General features: G+C 44.0%; 1 protein-coding gene across 1 annotated transcript in view; it reads right to left on the reverse strand.

Moving 5' to 3' along the window:
- NUP205 (nucleoporin 205) overlaps positions 1–24,889 on the reverse strand; it is a 53,579-nt gene extending 28,690 nt beyond the window's left edge. The window contains exons 1-16 of the mRNA XM_054167725.1: positions 24,783–24,889; positions 18,455–18,597; positions 16,693–16,864; positions 15,594–15,738; positions 14,701–14,860; positions 13,564–13,792; positions 12,622–12,786; positions 11,245–11,420; positions 7,765–7,881; positions 7,115–7,252; positions 6,095–6,245; positions 5,127–5,332; positions 3,454–3,636; positions 2,100–2,150; positions 1,459–1,668; positions 130–229 (exon numbers count right to left, since the gene is read on the reverse strand). Coding sequence (XP_054023700.1) covers positions 130–229; positions 1,459–1,668; positions 2,100–2,150; positions 3,454–3,636; positions 5,127–5,332; positions 6,095–6,245; positions 7,115–7,252; positions 7,765–7,881; positions 11,245–11,420; positions 12,622–12,786; positions 13,564–13,792; positions 14,701–14,860; positions 15,594–15,738; positions 16,693–16,864; positions 18,455–18,597; positions 24,783–24,810 — 2,374 coding nt within the window. The 5' untranslated portion in view covers positions 24,811–24,889. The remainder of the gene's footprint in view (positions 1–129; positions 230–1,458; positions 1,669–2,099; positions 2,151–3,453; positions 3,637–5,126; positions 5,333–6,094; positions 6,246–7,114; positions 7,253–7,764; positions 7,882–11,244; positions 11,421–12,621; positions 12,787–13,563; positions 13,793–14,700; positions 14,861–15,593; positions 15,739–16,692; positions 16,865–18,454; positions 18,598–24,782) is intronic.
- Positions 24,890–25,397: the final 508 nt, after the last annotated feature.

A 25,397-nucleotide genomic window follows, 5' to 3' on the forward strand; every position in this document is an offset into this window, starting at 1 on the left:
ATGGACATTTTTTGAACACTTCCTAACTAGCTTTCCACACCATTGGCAGTATTAAACAAGATCACAAGATTAAAAGAGATTTAACTAAGTTACAGTTCTGTTTGTCAGTGAGTAAACCAACAAGCTGACCTTGTAGCTCCACATATTGGTCCACAAAGTCTTCAAGCTGAGGTTCGTAGTCCCGCAGCAATTTGTAGAACACTTCCAGAACTACCTCAGCTACTTCCCACTGTAGATAAACCACAAAATGGAGAGAGTCACACACAGAGTACAACTGACACTGCAGCAACAAACCAGGATGGCAAAGAATATAACAGGCTGTGATGGATGAGGAGATGGGCTGACTACCTAAATCTGAAATACTATCTAACTACATTTATAATTCATCATGCCAAACACTTCAAAAGGCCAAGCTTGCTTTCTGAAGTAAAATGGAACACTAAGTCTTATTGCCTATTTTAGGCTCCATTATACAGTATGTATTAGTATATTGAAACTAGAAGCAATAAAAGAGTCTTTAATAGGTATATAGGAAGTAACAGATCATTAATAGCTTCCAGGATAGTTTAACATGCACTTTCATCCAGAAGGATCACAAAGGAAACTCAATTCCCTGATTCAGCAAGTCTGAAATATTCTCTGGAGTAACAATGAGGACAAATCTGACATAGATCTCAGTGTGTGATGTTCAGAAGTCATTAGTCATGTGGGAGAGTTCAGAATCCTGCATAGCAAATTGAAAGCTAACAAAAACATAAATTCCCCCTGTTGCTCAGAAAGATACTTTCTGCAGGCTCCTTAGAAGTAGTTCACAGATCCTGATGACCCATGAGTGAAAAACACACCCATTTACAGAATCAAACACTATGAAGTGCTCCAGGTTACCTCTGCTGCATCAAATTTGCACAGCATTGCAAACAGATCTAAGCCACACCAGCAATGCCAAATCATTTTAGCAGCATCCAACAACAAACCAAAACTGAATATATATATATACACATAAGGGCCACAAGATGATCAGAGGGCTGGAGAACCTCTCCTATGAGGAGAGACTGAAGGAGTTGGGGCTGTTCAGTCTGGAGAAGAGAAGGCTCCAAGGAGACCTTATAGTGGCTTTCCAGTAACTGAAGTGGGCTACAAGAAAGCTGGGGAGGGACTTTTTAGGGTGTCAGGTAATGATAGGACTAGGGGAAATGGAATAAAAATTGAAATGGGTAGATTCAGATTGGATGTTAGGAAGAAGTTCTCTACCATGAGGGATACTGAAACAGGCTGCCCAGGGAGGTGGTAGAAGCCTCATCCCTGGAGGTTTTTAAGGCCATGCTGGATGCGGCTGTGAGTAACCTGCTGTAGTGTGAGGTGTCCCTGCCCATGGCAGGGGGTTGGAACAGGATGATGGTTGAGGCCCCTTCCAACCCTCACAATTCCATGGTTCTGTATTTTGTCAAGAAGCATTACTTTTTCAGCAGCTCGCCGGTAAGCTCTGGTGCGGAAGCGCAGAAACACAGCATCCCTGAGGAACTGGAGATAGGGATCAAAGCCAGGCGGGCGGAGACCTGCCCCCAGGTTGGAGGGGAAGGAACTCTCCACCAGCGTGCTGATGAGCCGACAGAAGGAGCGGGTCAGAGGGTACTCCTCACATCGGGACTCGATCTCATTCAGTTCAACCTTCCCCAGGAGACAGCAAATGCAAAAGAAGGGAGGGGAAAAAAAAAATGAAAGATTTTGAGGGAGGGATTAAAATATGAGAACAAATAATAGAAGAACATCACCTGTGAATTGAGTCACAGCTTGCCTAGGGAGGTTGTGGGAGCCCTCTCCCTGGAGATGCTCAAGGCCAGGATGGATGTGGTCCTGAGCAACCAGGTCTAGTGGAAGGTGTCCCTGCACGTGGTAGGGGGTGTTGGAACTAGATGATCTTTAAAAGGTCCCTCCCAACCAAACCATTCAAGTGCCAGGTTCTGCACTTGGGCCACAACCACCCCCATGCAATGCTACAGGCTTAGGGAAGTGTGGCTGCAGATGCAGCCTCTGCAAGTGTTTCCTGAACTCCTATGCAGATGGTCAGAGAGGCTGCCTATGCACAAAGAAGCCCTTACCTCAATACCAATTGCTTGCCTCTGGCCTGGACTTCTTACAGTCTGTAAGATCTACAACAAAGAAAGAGAAATTAAACAGGCAAGCAATACAATTCACATAATGAAAGAGCATCTCCACAGAATCATGGAGTTGTTTAGGTTGGAAAAGATCTTTGAGATCAAGTCCAGCCATTCACCAACTCTGTCAGGAATATACAGGTACTCATCAGGTTTTAACTGTGAGAGTAAGTCTCCTAAATCATCTTAAAGGAAAAAATAAGGTGTGTTTTTTCTGTCTGAAAGGCTGGATTCTATGTTGTACACTTGTATGCTTCTAGCTTTACCTCCTTAAAGATCTGTTTCATTTAAACAATAAGCATGATGCAAAGAAGAGAAATTCTTTTTCACATTCATGATTTTTGTCTTGTATTGCCTAAAAGGAAAGATGTTTCCCTTGTTATCTCTCAAGAAACTGCATTTTAAGGACTATTAAAAGACAGGAAGTGAAGTTGGTGAGCATTTAATGTACTACAAGATGCCATTGTTGTCAAGGCAATTATTGGTAATCAACAGAAAACAGCAGTTGCAGTTCAAAGGCCTCAAGTTCCTCTAAATAAATCTGCAAGTAGCCTGAACCATAATACATGGCATGAGCTCATCCCATTGTGATTTGTGAACTGGCAATACTGAGACCATTTTCTTTTGATATTCATCTTCCTTAGGATTCATATTTAAAAGTTTTTCTCTGAAATCATAACAGAAGGGAAAAAACCCCCACTTTTTAAAAGGTAGGGCTTTTAATACCTGACCTATGCCATCTACCTGTGAAAGTTTTAAGATAATAACCTGTAGGTGGCATGGTTTAGTTGACTAGATGGTGTTGGGTGATGGGTTGGACTTGATGATCTCAAAGGTCTTTTCCAAGCTGGTTAATTCTATTCTATTCTGAAAAATAAATGCCTAAAAGCAGAGCTTTGTAGGCAGTCTCTCCTTTCCAGGAGCATCATTCACACTGGAAGACTATTACAGACCAAAGAACAAAACTGCCAAGCAGAAAAATATGTAATCTGCAGAAAACTTATGACATATACAGAGTGGGGGGGGGGGGAAAAAACCACACTGAACACACAGGGCTGTGTGTTAGAAAAATCTATGTTTACAAGAAAGAAGCACAGGTCATGAGATCTCTGAGGAACAAAACCATTCTGTCCTTTTCAAAACTGCTTCAAAATGAAAGTTGCATTAACTAAGTGAATAAAAAAACAGCAACAAGAGCATTTATGGGGAAACACACCACCATTGGCAAATACACTGCCAACTTCAACACATTTGAATGCTGCAGTTCTAAACCCCTCCCCAAAACATCCTACAATACCTGTGTATATTCCAAGGATTGCCAGAGTGAAGCAGCTATTTCAGGAGATTTTCCAAAAGCAGTGAGGGTTTCTAATAGCTCTGCTTTCAAGACAGGAGGAATGCTGCACTGCAGAAGTCCCAGAATAACCACTACTGGTGTCCACTGAGGGTGCTCACAGAGAGCCAAGCGAGCGTTCTCACTCTGCAGTGATCCAACAGGAAACAGAATTGCAGGTTATTACTTTGAAGGTTATTCAAGTCTTACAAACTCTTAACTCACAGTTCAGTATCAACAACTCTGCTCCACAGCTGAAGGTACACAAACCATCCAAAGAATGCTAAACCATTCCAAAGCACACTACTTTAATTAACCAAAAAATCCCAATTTACTGCTGAGTACTAAACCTGTGCCTATCCACAGAGAAAAATTATGTGCAGAAGCTTCTTTTAACAACCCCCCTTTTTTTTTTAAATCTTTTAATTAGACACATTCATGGAACTAAGTTTAAGTACTTACACTCTAGAGAGCTCACTACAAGGACAATGAGGCGCTGAAACACATCTAGAGAAGGGCAACAAAGCTGGTGAAGGGTCTACAGAACAAAGCTTATGAGAAGCAGCTAAGGGAGCTGGGATTGTTTAGCCTGGAGAAGAGGAGGCTGAGGGGAGACTTCACTGTTCTCTACAACTCCCTGAAAGGAGATTGCAGTGAGGTGGGGGGGTTGGTCTCCTCTCTAGTATCAGCTAATAGAATGAGAGGAAAGGGCCTGAAATTGTGCCAGGGAAGGTTTAGATTGGATATTAGGAAACATTTCTTGCCTCAAAGAGTAGTCAAGCATTGGAACAGGCCAACCAGCATGGTGGTGGAGTCACCATCCCTGAGGTGTTCAAGAAATGTGTAGCTGTGGCACTTCGGGGCATGGTTTAATGGCCATGGTGGTATTAGGTAGATGGTTGGACTCGATGATCTTAGAAGTCTCTTCCAACCAAAACAATTTTATGATTCAAGCACTGTAAAGGGACTTTATCAATATTTTTGTTATGAATTTAAATTGCATGTGGACACTTGCTAGGAACCCAAAGGTGTCTCAGTACCTCACGGAATTTTTAGGCTGCAGAGTCTGGTGGGTACTGAAGGGCTGAATGAACACTATCCACAATTACCCAGACAACTGACAATACAAAATCTGCACTGCAGTTTTATTCCCTTGGAATCCTGTTCTAGTCAATTCATGGCATACTTCACACTCCTGCTTTAAGGACATAAGGTTTCACAGTTGATCAGTTTCCTTGCCAAATTTCTACCTTTGAAATCCATCTCTTATTGCCTTTTCAAACTTGAACTGAATGCAAAGAAATTTCTTACTAGGTAATCATTTCTTCTGAAGATACCTCACTTGTGAAAGACATCTCCATGGCACCCAAGTGTCAGGAAAGCAAGAACATCAGTAATGCCAGCAACACAGGGAAAGGTGTCATCTCTTCCTGCTTCACAGACTGCACGTTTGGTCCTAACAGCTATTGCTGATGCTTCTCATGCTTTTGAAGTTCACTAGCCAAATGACAATATTCCTAGATAAATTTGCCCTACATATTTTTGGTCAAGTGAACTTCATTGCTAAATGAGGCAATTTTGCAAGGGGGAAAAAAAATAATCCATGAATAAATAAGGCCAAAGAGAAGATTACTTACCCAATTTACTATAACAGTGGTCAGCTGCAAAAAGGCAATTAATCCATCCTGTTCCTTCTGTGTGATCCCTCTGAGAGGCAAGTGTCGATACTGCACACTGTCTGCACTTGGTAAGTCCTTCCTTAAGTGCTCATGATAAAGCATCAAAGAGTGGAAGAAATGCTCCCAGGAGACAGGGCTGCCACCTGCTCCTTGGATGTTTTCCGCTGGAAAAATGACAAACAGGCGTCAAGGTTTTCTTGCTACTCCTTCACAGGGTGACAAGGAGGGTAGCTACATTTAAAAGGAAGACTTTCTTATCTAGAGGAAAAAAATGCAATTCAAAGTAAAGCCATTATTTCTGAAACTAGTGGCTCTAGTTTGAGGCTTGTGGTTTTTTTTCCCTGTTGTTGGGGGCAGGGGGTTGGTTTTAACACAGACAGTAAGGTGCCAATACGAAAAGCCAGTACAAGTAAGTTTTGGGTTTTCTGACTCAAGAGTGGCTGCAGCATTGCTTATATCTACAAAGTAAAGGAGTTTTCCACTTTGATCAATGCAAAACTAACAAAACACAGGCCTGACCAGCATCTCTTACTTTGAGAAAGCTCTATTGTATTACAGGTAGCAAAAAAAACTCTAACAGAACAAAGTGCTTCTGAAAAATGTCAGCTCGGGGAAGATAACTATTTGCAAAATACATAACTGACCTCATTTTGTATTTTACAGTAAGGAATACTGATATTCTGCATCTCTTTATGGTCTCAAGGCACAGCTTTTTTAAACATGTTAGTTCTTCAGGTGAATTATTTGCTAAGGTGCTCAGATATTTAATTATCTAATCACTTCCCCCACCACCACCCAGGTCAAGCCTTCCAATTTCACTCTAATAATGAAATGTTAGAAGTGCAAAGCCACAATTCATCTGAGTCTTTGTATTTTTCTAAAGAAAAGAAAGAGCTGATAAAGAGCTGAAGTGTCACTTTTCTTACCATGACTACTGCCATTGACCTTTAGCAAACTGAAGCAGTAATGAGCACACTGAGGCCCACTAGCCAGTCCCCGCAGCATTTTCAAGTATGGGATGTAAATTGTGGAAGGAAGGAGGTCTCCCATCTGCCTAACAAATTTTGACAAGACAACCTGGAAGAAATGAAAGAAAAAAAAAACCAAAACACACCCAGTCTTTAAAAATAAAAATCAAATCTGAGTATTTGAGGAAAACAATAGGAAGCCAAAGTCAAAAAGCAGATTCTAATGTTATCAGGGTAGGAAGTGTCGAGGGGTGGAACCACACAGGCTGGCCCATTCAATGTCCCTGCAGGTGACACCCATGTTTCAATGAGGAAATAAACAACATGAAATAATTCGGGCTACTGCAAATAAACTAACTCTCCAATTCTGTATTTCTAGAGTTAAAATTTACTTCAGCTCACACACACTGCACAGCAGTATTATTAACACATCTCACAGGGCAAGTTAAGTGACACTGAGGAAGAATTCAATGTGCTTGTTAGATCCCTGCACACTGACTCACATGGCAGCTCCTCCCAGGGCCATTTAAGGGGGGTTGCAGACAGCACCCAGGCACAGCTGCCTGTGCTTTGAGTAGGTTTTGGGATGCATCTGTTCTGTCTCATACTAGGTTTAGCCTAACATTGCACAGTCCTTCAAGAAGCACTGAAGGCTGACAGCATCCCAGGTACCCAAGGAGTTTCACAACATCTGTTTAGATTGCTTCTTCATTCTAATATTAGGTTCTGTTTCTGATGGGCTATAACTTTGGGGCTTTAGGTAATTACAATGTTCTTATGGATTTTCACCCTCCCCAAACTACTATCAACAATAACCACATTATGCAGAGCAGGACACATTCAGATAAGTCACTAATAAGACAGTATTTTCTTGGATGCTAGCTGTAATAAGGACAAAAAAACCCTTTGCTGCCTGGGGTGGTTTTTATGGCTTTACTTTCAAGTTACTAGCAATTACTCAAGAAAAATCTAAGTAACCTGGCGCTGAGGGGGTCTCTGATGAGCTACTCCAAGGTAGGACCCCATGATGGTAGACGTCTGCAAAGGCTCTGATGGACACCAGTATTCCAGGGCAAGTTCCAGATTAAAGGGGTCCTTCCTATACAATTCAGCAATCTATCAGAGAAAGGAAAACGTTAGAAAACATCAACAATACAAAAGAAGAGATGATTACTTGAACAACAAGCACTGCTGCTAGATAAGCTAAACACACTGGAGAGGCAAAGCATCCCACGGGCTGGTGTTCCTCTCCTTCAAAGCCCCAGAAGGTGACAGCTTCTAAATAGCAATATCAGAACAACTGACAGCCTAAGAAATTCGAGTCAAACTTTCACAACTTCAATCATTACAGACTAAACCACTGCTAAGAAAACAGGGCCATTTCTCAGATAATCATTTATGTACCTTGATGTATTAACTACATGACTCTTCACTAACAGCAGAAGCCAAGGCAGTAAATTCATTTCTTTGCATGATGCTATAGGAAGTGTCTGCGTTTTACTCCCCAAAAAAGGGAAGATCCGGCACTGCAGATTATTGCTTAGATAAAGGGTTTTCTGCTGAAGAAGGAAAGTCACATTCTTTTTTTTTTTTTGAGAGAGAGTAATTTAAAAGGAAATAGGGCTTACTAAAAGCATTAAATGCTCCAGATCTCTCCTCAGGGAAATCGGTGGCTCATTACCCATCTGAATGCTCATGTGGATCATGCGCGCATCTTCATCAGCGCGGTTTCTCAGCTGCTTCACCTACACGTTTTATGAAGTGGAAAAAAACATTGGACTATACTTAGCTAAGAATGGAAAAGAACAGAAATAATGGAATTGCCTCAAGTTTTTGAAAACTAAGAAAGACAATGAACTTGCATGTACATGACAAAGAGCATTCAACTGATCAGGTTTTTTTAACCCGCTCCCCCACCAAGAGCTTACATTCACAGAATGTATCTGGTTGGAAGAGATCTCAAAGATCATCCAGCCCTACCCTTGACCCAGCACTGAAAGGTCAACACTAAATGACATCCCTAAGTGCCAGGTGCTTGAACAGCCCCAGAGATGGGGACCCAGGGGAGGTCTAGGCTCGAGGTGAGGAGAAAGTTCTTCACAGAGAGTTGTTAGCCATTGGAATGGGCTGCCCAGGGAGGTGGTGGAGTCCCCAGCCCTGGAGTGTTCAAAAGGGGATTGGACATGGCACTTGGTGCCATGGTTTAGTAGTCATGAGGTGCTGGGTGACAGGTTGGACTTGATGATCCTTGAGGTCTTTTCCAACCTTGTTGATTCTATGATTCCACCACTACTCTAGGCAGGTCATTCCAGTGTTTGATAACCCTTTCAGTGAAGAAATATTGCCTAACATCCAGCACAATTCAAATATAATAATTATTATATTCAAATACAATAATTCAAGTACATATTCAATAACTTTCTTACTGCCAAGGCCCTAAGTTTAGAGCTAAACTCCTGCACTTCAAATCATAGGAGGTTTTTCCAACTGGCTTCACCAGATCCTCTGATTTGGGCCCAGAAGGTAGATCCTTCTCTTTTTACTTCAAAAGCTAGATGAGGTAGTTTGGACACAAGAAACAAGATCACATCTGTTCTAAATCTAATATGGTAGCACCCTCAGCCTGGCTCAGTCTCCAAATATCTTCATTCAAAAAAATCTATGTTACATCTATTCCATAAATAGTCATCATTTTACAGGCACATCATTCATCTTTCATGAAACACCACCACCAATATAGAACTCCCTCACAAAAAAGTTCCCACTTGCATCTGATTAAGGAACTTCCACAAAATATACCTCACATACTGCTCACACATTCAAAGGATTCCTAAGGGCTACTGTGTCTGTATTACACCACTGCAGGCAACCTCCAAAGCATGTCCAAAGCCCATTAAACATTGCAAGTGCTGTATGCAGGCAGCCAATCCAACCAAAACATTGCTGTAAAGTCATCAACATGAATTTGACTGAACTGACATTTCATTTGTTCTATAGGTATTCTGTGGGCTAAAAAGACAGCTTGAGAGAACAGCAGGCAACACCAACCAGTTACAAATAAAGAGTAGAGAGCATTTAGAATAAAATAGAATAGACCAGGTTGGAAGAGACCTTCAAGATCATCATGTCCAACCTATCATCCAAAACCACCTAATCAACTAAACCATGCAACCAAGCACCCTATCAAGTCTCCTCCTGAACACCTCCAGTGATGGTGACTCCACCACCTCCTTGGGCAGCCCATTCCAATGGGCAATCACTCTGTCTGTGTAAAACTTCCTCCTCACCTCAAGCCTAAACTTTGCCTGGCACAGCTTGAGACTGCGTCCTCTTGTTCTGGTGCTGGTTGCCTGGGAGAAGAATTTAGGTTTACAACAAGGATGCTCTCTACTCTCAAGGTTCAGATACTGTTTTTCCTGCCAATATTGTTCTGTGAAGTTACAAAGAACAAAATGTATTTTATAATACTTCTTGCACATTGCAAAAAAGAAACTATTTGGCAAGTCTGCCTACAGCTCAACACAATGAAGGTCACAAAATAAGGCCTCCATCAATTAAATAAAATCATTTTCATAGAACTTTCATTTTCTGTGCCTAGATACAAGGTCTTGCACAAACGAAACTGTTGCAATTGCTTTCAATTTCCTCTTTAAAACCTTTGTGCAGCATTTCTACTGTTCCAGTAAAAAAAAACAGCTGCTCGTTTTCCCCACAATTCATACTGCTGAAAAAGCAGAATGCCTCCTCTTAAACATGGAAAAGATCATTAGCAAAAGAATAAATCAAAAATGAGACAAAAAAAAAACCCATAAGTTCATTTCAGTTACAGTACTGTCTGTATCAAAAGAAACAAACAGCCACCAAAAAAAACCCACCCCACACCCCCATGCATTGCTGTCAGTTTCAGCATTCATTTCAGCAGTTTTAATTGTGAAAAACAAAACAAAAACACTACAAGGACTTGTTAAAAATCACATTCTGCTTCAGCATGGAAAACCAACCCCAAGCTATACAGATGCCATCAATTAAGTTTCTGAACTGCAGCACCTCAAGCTGAAGGTCGTGTCTCAATCTCCATGCTACTTGCCCTAATGTCAGAGATCATGGAATGGTAGGGGTTTAAAAGGGATCTCTGGAGATCACTGAGTCCAACCCCCCTGCCAAAGAAGGATCACCTAGGAACACAGGAATGCATCCAGATGAGTCCTGAAAGTCTCCAGAGAAGAAGACTTCACAACCTCTCTGGGCAGCCTGGGTCAGGGCTCCAGCACCCTTACAGTAAAGAAGTTTTGACTCCTGTCAAGGTGGAACACTATGTGCTCCAGTTTGTGTATGTTCTGTTGTCCCTTTTCCAACCACAGAATACCACTGAAAAGAGACTGGCCACCCACCCTTCACATATTTATAAGCATCAATAAGATCTCCTCTCAGTCTTCTCTTTTCCAGACTAAACAGCCCCAGGTCTCTCAGCCTTTCCCAATAAGACAGATGTTCCAGTCCCTTCATCAGATTCACAGCCCTCTGTTGGACACTCTCTAGTACATCCCTGTCCCTCTTCAACTGGGGAGCACAGAACTGGACATAATACTTCAGGTGAGGCCTCACTAGGGCAGAAGGGGAGGAGAACTTCCCTAGACCTGCTGGTCACATTCTACTTAATGCACCCCAGGAGACCACTGGCTTTCTTGGCCACTAGGGCACATTGCTGTCCCATGGATACCTTAGTGTCCACCAGGACTCCAAGGTCCTTCTCCATGGAGCTGCTTTCCAGCAGGTCACCCCCTAGTCAGTACTGCTGCGTGGTGTTATTCCTTCCCAGGTGCAGGACTCTACACTTGTCCTTATGTCCTTGTTCTTCATAAGGTTCATCTTCACCCAGCTCTCCAGTCTGTCCAGTACTCACTGAGTAGCCACACAGCCTTCTGGTGTACCAGACACTCCTCCCAGTTTTGTATCATCAGTAAACTTGCCGAGGGTACACTCTACCCCTCATCCAGGTGGTTGAAGACCACCACTAGCAACTGGACTCTGCACCATGGATCACAACCCACTGAGGTCTGCTGGATTTGTTACTTTGAGAAGCACTGTTCACACGACAGAAAACTTACTTTCATTGGCATGAGAGTGAGGAACTCTGTGACAAGGTTATGAATCTTACGAATGTAGAATTCTTCCTGGTAGAAGTTTTCAGACCCCACAACAGATTCAGTCAGGAACAGGAAGACATTATCAGCAACTGCTAGCTCTGCCATTGCTTCATCAGCCTCAGTGAATTCTGCAAGAGCTAGGCAATAAAAATCACAGGATGGAAAATGAATAAACTGCAATTATCTGTTACCAAACAAAATATACTTCAGAATACCTGGCTGACTCGTAAATCAACAAGCTTCTACCACGTCTGGCTTTTCTGCTGTACAGAAAAACTCTACACTGGAAAAGACAAGTTCATGTTGGGTGATGATCACAGAATGTTAGGGGTTGGAAGGGACCTCTAGAGATCATTTAGTTCAACTCCCTGCAGGCAGGATCACCTAGGGCAGGCCACACAGGAACACATCCAGGCAGGTTTTGAAAGTCTCCAGAGAAGGAGACTCCACAATCTCTCTGGGCAGCCTGTTCCAATGCTCCATCACCCTCACAGTCATGAAGTTTCTCCTCATGTTGAGATGGAATCTCCAGTGTTCCAGCTTGTACCCATTGTTCCTTGTCCTATTACTGGGCAACACCAGAAAGAGCCTGCCACCTTCATATTTTCAAGCAGACTCAATTCTGACCTAGTAGGGAGCCTGGAAAGCTTGTGAAATTAAAATAGATCTGTCCTCTCAAGATACTGAGATTTAACAGGTATAGAACCATAGAAGGGTTTGAGTCAGAAGTGACCCTAAAGAACATCTAGTTCCAACCCCCTCAACATGGGCAGAGACACTTCCCACTGGACCAGGCTGATCAAGACCTCATCCAACACTTACAGGGAAGAGGCATCCACAACCCCCCTGAGTAACCTGTTCCAGTGTCTCACCGCCCTCACTGCAAAGAACTTTGTCCTAATATCCAGTCTAAATCCACCCTCCTCAAGCTTAAATCCATTCCCTCTCATCCTATCACAAACAAGCCTTTGTAAAAAGTCCCTCCTCATTTGCAGGTGTAAAAGCCTGAATCTGTTCTGAAGTGTTCAAGATGACACTAAAGATGCTCAAATGCAATCTTCCACATTTTTCAGTACATTAAAATCTCTTCCACTCCAATGACACACTATGCAATAGAACTGTCTGACAACCAATTATTTCTAAGCCTGTGTGCATTTCAGAGCAGTTCAATTCTCAACAACCAAACTCACAGACTGAGAGAGCTTCAAAGGAGCCTTGATGGTAATTTTCTCATAAAGGTCAATAGCAGTACTTCCAAAAGGTAACAGATACTTTGACTTACACCACAGCCAAGCTCTAAATAGCCATGTGCAGCAACTGCACCTTAAGGGAATTTACCTGTCACATCAGACAACTGAGATATTCCTCGTAATGCCAGTGCCCAGGCTAGCCTAACAGTAGCTTGCAGGCCTGGCAGTTTCCAAGGCTGGGACTCCTGAAGCCGAGTGTGTATGGTTGCTATGTATTGCCTTTCAGCTAGCAGAGGCAGGCGGTGCAGCAAATCTGCAAGAGAAACCAAAAACACCTCACTGGAAATGAACGTGACAACAAAGATGCAAAATGCTACCAATTTGTTACTGATCAACAACAAAACTGGTTAAATCACAGAATGGTTTCAGTTGGAAGGGCTGTTAAAGATCATCTAGTTCCAACTGCCACGCCATGGGCAGGGACACCTTCCACTAGACCAGGCTGCCCAGGGCCCTGTCCAACCTGGCCTTGAACACCTCCAGGGAGGAGGCATCCACAGCTTCCCTGGGCAACCTGTTCCAGTGTCTCACCACCCTCACTGCAAAGAATTTATTCCTAATCTCCAGCCTAAATGTGCCCTCCTCAAGCTTCAACCCATTCCCACTCATCCTATCACCACAAGCCCTTTTACATGTCCTGCCCCACCTTTCTTGTAGGCCCCCTTCAGCTACTGGAAGACAAAGTCTCCCTTGAGCCTTTTCTTCCCCAGTCTGAACAGCCCCAACTCTCAAACCCTGTTCCCTCAGAGGATGTGCTCCAACCCTCTGATCATCTTTGTGGCCTCCTCTGGACCTGCTCCAACAGTGGATGCTCTTCTTGTGTTGGGGGCCCAAGAATTTTATGCAGTACTACAGGCAGGGTCTCACCAGAGCAGAGCGGAGGGGCAGAATCACCTCACTCCTCCTGGTCACACTTCCTTTGCTGCAGTCCAGGATACAATTAGCCTGGGCTGCAAGTACACATTGCTGGCTCATGTTTTATTTCTCCATCTGCAGAACACAGCCTCTCTGGGAAAGCTGACAGCATTACCTTCACGATCCTCTGCACCTTGTTCCAGAAAGCTAACATCGAAGCAGTAAAGGAGAGCCATGAGAAGGGACAAGTTCACACCATCCAATGAGCCATCAGCTTCCACTGTCACTTTCTCCAGGTAACTTATGAGGATTATAGTGTCATCCTTGCTCAGTGGTGACTGGCAGGTCCAGGCAAACAAACTTTCAGCCAAGGACTGTCTGCATTCTTTAATGAGGTCAGAAACCTTTTAAAGAAAGGATCAAACAAAAAACAGTGAATATAAATACTCTAACAACATACTCCATTTGTCCTTATCAGTCCATGAGTATGACTAGGTTAAACAACAAATTCTCTAAGACAGCAGCTGCAGAAAATGTTGCATTTTTTAACTGCTAAACAACAGGCACACTTTTGCTTGTTAAATACATTCCTATTCCTATGTATTACACATGAGGTGTGAGTAGATAACCTGGAATACGACTACATGCAAGCCAGCATATCTGTCAAGATCATGAATCTACACAGAACCTTTGTAGCTGTAAATGTATCACAGACAATTCACAGTTCCCATCTCTGGCACTGGCAGTTATATCCAGTTATGGTCATAGTCTTCCCCTTGCCCTGAAAGAGATACTCTCAGCTGACCATACTAATATCTAACCTTTAAGACACTGAGAAATATGAAAGACATTTAAAATTAGAAGCTGCTTCTCCTAGACAAAATATTTGGAATGGGCTGCCTGAGGAGGTGGTGGAGTCACCATCACTGGAGGTGTTCAGGAGGAGACTTGATAGGGTGCTTGGTTGCATAGTTTAGTTGATTAGGTGGTGTTGGATGATAGGTTGGACACGATGATCTTGAAGGTCTCTTCCAACCTGGTTTATTCTATTCTATTCAACCAAGTGTGCTCCAGCATCAGGGAGCAACAGCAAAAGAGAAACACAGGATCCCGCACTGGCCTAGCACAAGCTGGAGAGTAGTTAGTATGATCCTTCAGCTAAGGACAGCTTGCAAATGTAGAGAAGAGAAACTAGAAAATTTAAAAAAAAAAAAGAAATGAGATCTCACTCTGTATCTCTTGGAGGCCTAACTCTGTTCCAATCACCTGGGAAGTAATTCATTCAGAATATTCACCCCCAGCTGATATTTACCTCTTTGCGATGCTTCTCACTGCCCAGTCCTCGCTCCCTCTGGAGTTTGTCAAATTCATTGTTCAAATCAATCTGAGACACAAGGGTGAGGATCTTCTGAGTCAAACCCTGCTCCATTAGGTCATCTGTGAATCGTGTTGTCATGGTCATTAACTCTTGGCTATAATGGAAATACATATAACAATTAATCATACCAGCCACAGAGGAAGTCTCAAATAACGAATCCTACCGAATGTTATGTGCTTTATTTGTTTGAAAACCTACAACTGCATTGGGATACATAAGATAACTAAATGTGCACTACCAAGCTGCAAGCAGTGCCCTCTCAAAGCTTAATGCTCCATGGGTACAAAGCCTTTAGCAGTTCTGGGTTCAAGAACGTGGAACATGAGAATACGTAGGGATCACAGGTGGCAAGTTATGTCACTTCAAGGGCTGTTCAGCCTGGAGAAGAGAAGGCTCTGGGGAGACCTTAGAGCTGCATTTCCGCATCTCAAGGGGACCTACAGGAAGGCTAAGGAGGGACTGCTTAGAAGGGCTTGTAGCAACAGGACAAGGGGCAATAGTTTGGAAGCAGAGCAGGGTACATTTAGGTTGGACATGAGGAAGTTCTTTACAATGAGTGGTGAAATACTGGAATCAGGCTGCCCAGGAGTGTGGTTGAAGCCCCATCACTGGAGACATTCAGGATCAGACTCCACGTGGCCCTGGGCAGCCTGATGTAGTTAAAGGTGTCCCTGCTGACTCAAGAGGGGTTAGACAAGACGGTATTTGAGATCATCAAGTTATGAGAAGGAAACAAATTGGATACTATTTATACTCCCTGGAGTCTAATCAGTCCTAAAAGCACTCAGAGCTAAAAGCTTTGGCCAGTTCATCACACTAATACAGACCTGAGTTCAAATGTCCACGTCTTGCCTTGGCGTGACTGGATGAGGGTTCGCAGTGAATTGGCAATGCATCTTTTTCCATCCCAGTACAACAGAACAGCCACTAGACCCCTTGTAAGGCCAGGAAAATGAGGTTGCTGGTGTCCTCCTATTGAATACATTTTCATTTAGTCCCAGGAAGTTGGATGTACAGATTTTGACCACAGCTCTGTATCTTTGTCTTTCTAATTGCTGTACACGTGTAGCATTCACAGTAATCATTGTCATTCATTGTCACTTGGATTTGTTTTGGGCACTTAAAAGAAATCACAGATCTTTTGGGTGTTATTATCAAAACTGATACTCAGCTATTAAAATACTAAAAAAAAATAAAATATTAAAATAAATAGAAGTGCAAGTCCATAAATGCCCTCATTTAAATGGGTACCTACCCATTTTAACAATCAATTCAGCCTGATTATCAGCAAATTACCTTTTCCTCGTTCAAAATGAAGTTTTCTGTCTGAATTTACACTGAAAATCCACGTTCAAAATAGAAAGAGAGGTTGACTTGGAAGGTGGCTTTCCAAAGATGATAAATTTGCAAGCTACTTCATGGTATTTTGTTTAAGCTAATAATGAACAGTAACAATTACCAATTATGTTTTAATAACTCTGAAATCAATTTTCTACATGCAAAGCATGTGCCACTTTCCAGAATACCTTTCTTACTAATCATAATCATGTAGTTTAATCCAAACAGTGTTAAGTATCAATGCCTAACTACTAAATAACTTGAAGAACCAGTATCTCTCACACTGCTTTATGGAAAAAAACACCACCATCTCAATTAACTATTTTTAAACTATTCAGGGATAAAGTACATTACAAAACCCCTCAAATTATTCCCCCTTTTGCAATAGCTGCATAAAATATGAACAGTAAGGTTCAGAGCATTGTTATTGTATTACATTACAGTGACAGCAGATTTCTTTTTAAGAACATGCTATATTAGGAAGCCAAGGCCTTGATTGAATCATGCATTCATGCTAAGCACACACTGAAACGAGAAGGCCCTATTTAAGTTGCATTTCTCCAGCTCTTAAATATTTCCCCTTCTCACCAGCTAGAAGGAGCTCAACAGCTGCCAACTCTCCAATATCAAAGAGGTCACTGAGGATAAAGGCTTCTCTGATGAGTTGTTCTGGCAAAAGCCTAGTTCCCTGCTGACCCTGGATAGCAACCCCTTCTGTACTTGCTTTCTGAATTTTCTCATGCTGCTGAACATTCTTTGGCTGCAAGACAAACAAGCATCGGAAGTTACTCAAAACAACAAAATCAACTGCTGCATAAAGCTTTACACAGTAATGCTTGCTCACAAATACAGCTCTGGCAGGTCAGGTTGTCATCATGAAAACAAAGGCAGTGGTTTTAAATGCAGAGATAGTAAAGGCATTCTAAAAATGCTTCAGCCTTGCACAGCAACAGTCTCCTTGTGGCAATGCACCGGAAATCTTCTTACACAGTCAATGCTGACATTCAGTTGATTCCAAATAACGGGGATCAAAAGTAAATTTGGGTACAATTCTCAGCAGGGATTGGTGTCTGATCAATGAGATACTTGGGACCTGTTATTAAAGAACTGCTGCATTACTCCAGCACATGATTTTCTGTATCTTTTTTTTCTTTCCTATTAAACTCAGGCACGAAAAGACACTGTCAAATGTAACTGTCAAATTGTCTGACCTGCAAGTTTAAAAAGCCATATACTATCTCTGAAGGAACACCACTGGAAAAAAGAGACATATCTTGTGCCCAGGTGGCTGAGAAGGCCAAGGGCATCCTGGCCTGCATTAGGAATAGTGTGGCCAGGAGGAGCAGGGAAGTCATTGTGCCCCTGTACTCTGCATTGGTTAGGCCACACCTTGAGTACTGTGTCCAGTTCTGGGCCACTCAGTTTAAGAAGGACATCGAGACACTTGAACGTGTCCAGAGAAGGGCAACAAGGCTGGGGAGAGGCCTTGAGCACAAGCCCTGTGAGGAGAGGCTGAGGGAGCTGGGATTGTTTAGCCTGGAGAAGAGGAGGCTCAGGGGTGACCTCATTGCTCTCTACAACTACCTGAAGGGTGGTTGTAGCCAGGAAGGGGTTGGTCTCTTCTCTCTAGCAACCAGCACCAGAACAAGGGGACACAGTCTCAAGCTGCACCAGGTGAGGTTTAGGCTGGAGGTGAGGAGGAAGTTCTTCACGGAGAGAGTCATTTGTCATTGGAATGGGCTGCCCAGGGAGGTGGTGGAGTCACCGTCCTCGGAGGTGTTCAAGAGGGGACTGGACGTGGCACCTGGTGCCATGGTCTAGTCATGAGGTCTGTGGTGACAGGTTGGACTTGATGATCTTTGAGGTCTCTTCCAACCTTAGTGATACTGTGATATTTCTAGTTGCTACCTTGTGATCCATTAGCCAAGAAGCAGTGATTTTTAACACATCATCTCCCGTTCCTCACAACCCACATCCTGTGTTTTGCGAATTCATGTGCTCTGTGTTCATGAACCAAAGCATGAGCACGGATCAAAACCCAACAAAGTAGTTTTGAGCTTTATTTCAGCCACAGAAGAGCAGTGGGGGGGGAAAAGTAAATGCTTGACTGATGGATCATCAGGTACTTACACCAATCCTTGCGAAATAGCATTCAAATAATGAGCAAATATGATTGTAGATACAATTCATCCTGCACAAGACACACACTCTACTGACAGTAGAGTGAGAGTGCCTATTTTTGTTACATTCTGTAAGAACACAGAATGAAAAGAATGGTCAGGGCCTAAATGATAATACAATACAAGAGAGAGTCTCTAAGTCATCCCACAAGAAAGCAGTAGCTCAGTACCGGATTTCTGAAGAGAGAAATGAAGTCAGATTTGTGTTTCTTCAAAACCTGGTCGAGGCGATGAATAGCTTCAGGTTGCCTTTTCCAAATGGCATTCACTACAGTCTGCCATATGTCCTTGTATGGACCCCACAAGCTGGCAGCTAAAAGAAGAAGAAATAAAATGCTTATGGAGAAAGAAAGAAAACACATTATTTCCACACTATAATCAGTAAGCAGACCTCTTGAACTTATTGTTAGCCTCAGCTTGACAGTACAGACCCTGATGTCCATCAAGCCAATCATGTTTTCCTTGGTAAAGGCACCACAAGTGATAACAATGGTCTTATATAAAAACCTAACTGCAATCAGGGAGCTAGAGAAGCACAAAAGATGATGTATGCAGCCAAGTTCTGGTCCTGAAGTCATCTCATAAAAATATTTTATAAAAGCTCTGTAATTTCTCATCCTTAGATGCCTAAGAAATTGCATCCTCTTTAGTAAGATTAAAGGATACCCAAGAACTGGACAGCAGACCTCAAATCAGAATGTAACTTGGCATGGCAGGCTTCCTGTTTGCCACTTCTGACAGAAGCATCCAAACCAAAAATACCCAACACATGAAGGAGTGAAAATGAACAGTAGTGCTGTCAGAAATTGTCACATGATTGCATCAGTCTGTATAGAGTGAATTAGAAACCCAAAATGAAAGACTAAAGGCAGTATTACATAAGAAGCAAAATTCATAAGCATAAGGACATTTTCTTTCACATTTTCACTTACCAGATAAACACAAATACCTTTGACTCCTAAGACACATTTGCTGCTAACATTCTGCACAAGAACTTATGAACTTCCTTTACTAGAAGTAGACAAACTCACCTTAACAGAAGTACCAAAATGCTTCCCTTGGTAGATTTCATTTGTGTTTGTGGGCGTTTCAGATTCTACAAACCACAAGTTGCTTCAAACATACCAGACAAATTTATTACCAATTGTGGTGTTAGCCTGCAAGCTACCACATAATTACTGCCTGAGTGCAAGTCATGTTATGGGGTTCTCAGCATTTGCTGAGATGCTCCCTGATCATCCCTGGAGGTGTTCAAGAGGGGATTGGACGTGGCACTGGGTGCCATGGTTTAGTCATGAGGTCTGTGCTGACAGGTTGGACTTGATGATCTTTGAGGTCTCTTCCAACCTTGGTGATTCTGTGATTTTGACCCAAAGAGATGTAAGCCAGCAATAGTTCTTACATTTTTTCTAGTGGAAAAGCTTAAGAGTTTGCTGCCTTCCATCATTCAGAGGAATAAACATGCCTGCTACATTAATTCTGAAACACTAAGTCATGTTTGTCAAGTGATCCAACTGAAAAGAAGGGGGAAAAAAAACAACCAACATTTTCATAGAATCAGTAAGGTTGGAAAAGACCTCAAAGATCATCAAGTCCAACCTGTCGCCAAACACCTCATGACTAACTAAACCGTGGCACCAAGTGCCACATCCAATCCCCTCTTGAACACCTCCAGGGACGGGGACTCCACCACCTCCCTGGGCAGCACATTCCAATGGCTAACAACTCTCTCTGCGAAGAACTTTGTCCTCACCTCGAGACTAAACTTCCCATGGCACAGCTTGAGACTGTGTCCTCTTGTTCTGGTGCTGGTTGCCTGGGAGAAGAGACCAACCCCCTCCTGGCTACAATCACCCTTCAGGTAGTTGCAGAGAGCAATAAGGGCTTCCCCTGAGCCTCCTCTTCTCCAGGCTAAACAATCCCAGCTCCCTCAGCCTCACCTCGTAGGGCTTCTGCTCAAGGCCTCTCCCCAGCCTCGTTGCCCTTCTCTGGACACACTCAAGAGTCTCAATGTCCTTCTAAAGAGTTCTTCCAATCTTGTTTGTAAAAATCACAGTATTTCATTAACACAGGTCATAAAGTGGCCACATTAATCATAAAAACAACTGAGAGGGCAATGATAACAACTGAAAGTGGGTCATGAACAGCAGAAACCTCTGACATTGGCTTTGTTTCTGGAGTTGATAAAACAGAACTATGCCTTGCAGAGTGGCCCATATACAAAAAATACCAGCATTCCACTTGGAAGTGGCTTAAGATTGGGGTTTTTCCTCCCCTTTAAAGTTCAGGGTAACACCATGGAATAAAACCAAGTACAGAAGCAGTATTTTATCTGCACATAGCTTATTCTGACCAGCTCTAACACTAAAGGTAAACCTGACTAGGTGCACCAAAACCAACCATATCCAAACCTCACCTTAGCCTTAACCTGCTTATGTTAAGCAACAAGTGGGAGATACTCTGATGTGAAGATGCCCCTCTTTTTCATACAATTGAGACACCACCCCAAATTAATGCAAAATGTTCCATGAATGCCCTGAATGCTGAGGCAGTGTAAGCCAATTTAAAGTACATTGAGTGAGCATGGAAACAGAAGCAGGTCTCAGAGCAAGACCGCTGGTTTCAGCCTGCATCAGAAACAGTGTGGCCAGCAGGAGCAGGGAAGTCATTCTGCCCCTGCACTCAGCACTGGTTATGCCACACCTTGAGTACTGTGTCCAGTTCTGGGCCCCTCCATTTAAGAAGGATATTGAGACACTTGCAATGTGTCCAGAGAAGGGCAACGAGGCTGGGGAGAGGTCTCAAGCACAAGCCCTATGAGGAGAGGCTGAGGGAGCTGGGGTTGTTTAACCTGGAGAAGAGGAGGCTGAGGGGAGACCTTATTGCTCTCTACAGCTACCTGAAGAGAGGTTGTAGCCAGGTGGGGGTTGGTCTCTTCTGCCAGGCACCCAGCACCAGAACAAGTGGACACAGTCTCAAGCTGCTCCAGGGGAAGTTTAGGCTTGAGGTGAGGACAAAGTTCTTCCCAGAAAGAGTTACTGGCCATTGGAATGTGCTGCCCAGGGAGGTGGTGGAGTCACCGTCCCTGGAGGTGTTCAAAAGAGGACTGGACATGGCACATGGAGCCATGGTTTAGTTAAGTCATGAGGTGTTGGGTGATAGGTTGGACTTGATCTCTGAGGTCTTTTCCAACCTTACTGATTCTATGATTCAGTCATCACTACCTAAAGTGTCTTGGAAGCAGCAAACCACTAGTAAAACTTCATCACTTTTATTCTGTTACAAAAGAAGAAGCCATATAAAACAAGCACAAAACCAAACCAAAACCCTCTCATCCCAAATTCAGCTCTAGCAAAAACTATCATAGTTTATGATGTATTTATGGTGGCAGCAGAGCTACATCTGAGATGACAGCCTCTAAAGAAGGACAAATCCTCTGTCCTTTTTAAGCACCAGTTTTTTAATCATACAATGTTGCCCCTGCCTAGACAAATTCACTTAAAACAGCTACTATTACTGGACAAATAACTTCACACTCCAGACTGTAACTGGCTGTCCCATATGAGTTCAGGGATTTACTTCCACTTGAAACAGTCTTTTCACTCTTAAATTTACCAAGTCCTATAAAAACTAGGAGCAATCCACAGCCCTTGCCAAAAGCTGTTCAACTATTATCCTGGCCCATCTGCTTGCTCCTGTCCCTACAACATAATTGCCTTCCAGGAGCCAAAACACGTGCACTGTAAGACATGAAATCAAACTAAGGCTCTAACTTTCCTGACTGAAAGCCAATTTTAAAAAAAAAGTATTTATTTTCCCCAGAATGACATAGAATGATAGAAGAGAATCACAGAAAGCCTTGAGTTGGAAGGGGCCTTAAAGATCATCCAGTTCCAACTTCCCTACCACAGACAGGGAGATCCCCCCACTAGATCACGTTGTTCAAAGTCTCACCGAGGCTGGTCTTAAAACACTTTCCAGGAATGAGGCATCCACAACTTCTCTGGGCAACCCATTCCTGTATCTCACCACCCTCACAGTAAAGAATTTCTTCCTAATATCCAACCTAAAACTACCCTGCTCTAGATTAAAACCATTACCCCATGTCCCATCACCACATCACACATAAATAGTCCCTCCAGCCTTCCTGCAGACCCCCTTCAGGTACGGTAAGGCTGCTATAAGGTCTCCCCAGAGCCTCCTCCAGGCTGAACAGCCCCAACTCTCCCAGCTTGTCTTCTTAAAAGAGGTGCTCCAGCTCTCTGACCATCTTTGTGGCCCTCCTCTGGACCCTCTCAAACAGATTCATGTCCTCCTCCTGTTCTACAGCTCAGTTCGCTCTGTGGCAACACAAGTTAGCACAAAGATGGAATACCACAGAGAATGGAATAACCAGCTGGGATAGAAAATGGGTTGGGACTTTAATGACCATTCTGACTTGTTCCCATTTATGCCGTTTCTATCATTATTAGTTTTAGAAAAGCTAGCCATCCTAGCAGGGACAAGAAGGAAGAACAGAGTCAGTTGCTTCTTTTGGCAACAACATTAGTTGATGCTTATGCCTGATCTTTTTGCAAAGTTACAGACTTAACCCTGCTACAGAATAGAATAGATTAGAATAAACCAGGTTGGAAAAGACCTTTGAGATCATCAAGTCCAACCTATCATCCAACATCATCTAATCAACTAAACCATGGCACCGAGTGCCCCATCCAGTCTCTTCCTAAACACCTCCAGTGATAGTGACTCCACCACCTCCCTGGGCAGCACATTCCAATGGCCAATCTCTCTTTCCGAGAAGAACTTCTTCCTAACATCCAGCCTAACCCCCCCCGGTGCAGCTTGAGACTGTGTCCTCTTGTTCTGGTGCTGGTTGTCTGGGAGACCAACTCCCACCTGGCTACAACTTCCCTTCAGGTAGTTGAAGACAGCAAGAAGGTCTCCCCTGAGCCTCCTCTTCTCCAGGCTAAGCAACTCCAGCTCCCTCAGCCTCTCCTCACAGGGCTGTGCTCCAAACTCCTCACCAACTTTGGTGCCCTTCTCTGGACAGATTCCAGAATAAAAAAGACAACTATGTCTGTTCCCACAACCAATAAAACAGAACACAGAGCAAAATCTTCATTAGTTCTAGTGCCACATCTGCTTTCACTTTCGTTTCATTTTTCAGGGATAAAATTCCTTCTTCCCTTACATTTATAATTTTCACATAACAAAGTCAATTTCAAAGTTAACACTTTTTTTGTGAAGGTCCAGGGATGTAATTAATTCAGCTAGATCAATGTATCTTCTCTGTAAACTTTACTCCTCACTCAACACAGAAATGGAACTTCTGATCTTATTAACTAGACACTATGACATATGGAGCAGGCTCTTCTTGGTGGTGCCTAATGACAGAACAAGGGGCAATGGGTGGATGTTGAGGCACAAGAAGTTTCATGTAAATATGAGGGGGAAAATTTTCACAGCAAGGGTGACAGAGCACTGGAATAGGCTGCCCAGGGAGGTTGTGGAGTCTCCCTCTCTGGAGGTATTCAAAACTCGCCTGGATGCGTTCCTCTGTGATCTGGTGTAGGTGATCCTGCTCTGTTAGGGGGTTGGACTGGATAATCTTTCAAGGTCCCTTCCAGCCCCTGAAATTCTGTGATTCTGTGCCATATACCACCCCAGGTGCAGGACTTCTGCCCATGCCCATATTCTAGTCCGTTGCTTCTCACAGGGTCTCCATTCTCCCTTTATTAACCTGAAGAAGCTCAACATCAGCAAAAACTGTGTTCAGTTTTGACAGAGCAAGACAAGGAAATAGGGAGCAGGAGAATAAGATGAACGAGGAGAGGCTGAAAGAATTGATCTTATTCAGTCTTTAAAAAGGAAGACTAAAAAGGGATGGGAGCTTTGTTGCCTCCAACATCCAATGCAAAGGGAATCAGCTCAACTTTCCAGAATCCCTGTGCAGCCTGGCACAAAATTCAGGACTTACTTCTTCCTTGCCTTTTATTGCACACAGCATTAAGAGATGAGTGCAATTCAGAAGCGATGCTTAATCACACAGACACTAAGTATCCACAGTCCTCTCGAACCAAAAGTGGCCTTTGCTACCTCATTTCACCAGCTCCATGTGCTCCATGGCAGGTCCAGCCAGGCATGGTAGCATCCCTGACCGCGGAGCTCCATCACCCTGCCAGGCACCTTCCCGCGGCCTGAGCGCCCCGAGTACCACCGGACGGGAGGAGACCCACATGGAGGTCGCTCTCCCCACCGCCTGCCAGCACCACGGCGGCCCCCATAACCTGGCGCCCCGCAGCCCTGCCCGCCGCCTCCTCGGGCCGCGCCGACTCCTCCCGCCCAGCCTTCGCAGGGCTGCCGTCCCCAGCTCCACAGGCTTTGAGAAGGGACGCGGGGCCACCGCACCCAGACCGCCCGGCAAGGCGAAGGCCGGGGGCGCGGAGGGGTCGCCACGACGAACGCAGAGCCAGGGCCCGGCGCTCACGTTCCTCTTACCCGAATTTACCGCCAGCGGCGCCGCCATCTTGGCGAGAGGGAGGCGCGATGGCCGCGCCGCCGCCTGAGGAAGGCCCTCCAACACCCCGGGCTGCCCGCCGCCGCGCCTCCCGACGAGCGAGGCACCGTCCCGCCAGCTCCTCCAGCCGCGAAGGATGGGCAGCAGGTCCTGCGATTTCCCCTTTCTCAGGCTTTGGGGTAGCGTAGGTAGCAAAAGTTAAGGAAGGGTCGTGTCCGCGGCTCCGGCAGGCGGCTGCCGCGGGCCCTGCGCCGCGGGCTGTCGGGAGTTGTAGTGGCGGAGGGAGGCGGAACCCTGCCGGGTCCTGTGGGTGAGGCGATCGCGGCTTTTTCTGGCACAAGGTACAGACCGATAGTTTATCGTGTCTGTCGGCTTCGTGGTCAAACCTTTTCGAGCTGGCTGCGGAAAAAGGAGAGCACCGGAGTTTTGCCTTCCCACCTTCACTCCTCTGGTGTAAATAGCGCGTTGCCTCTGTGGCTGGGGAATGAAGGCATTGGGACTTGCCTTGCCAAGAAGGGCTCGGGGGTACGAGTAGATAAAAAAGCTGGGCATGAGCCAGCAATGTGCGCTTGCAGCTCTCTCAAGTAAATCTTACT

This window comes from Dryobates pubescens, chromosome 15, assembly GCF_014839835.1.
Source record: "Dryobates pubescens isolate bDryPub1 chromosome 15, bDryPub1.pri, whole genome shotgun sequence".
Classification (NCBI taxonomy): Eukaryota; Metazoa; Chordata; class Aves; order Piciformes; family Picidae; genus Dryobates; species Dryobates pubescens.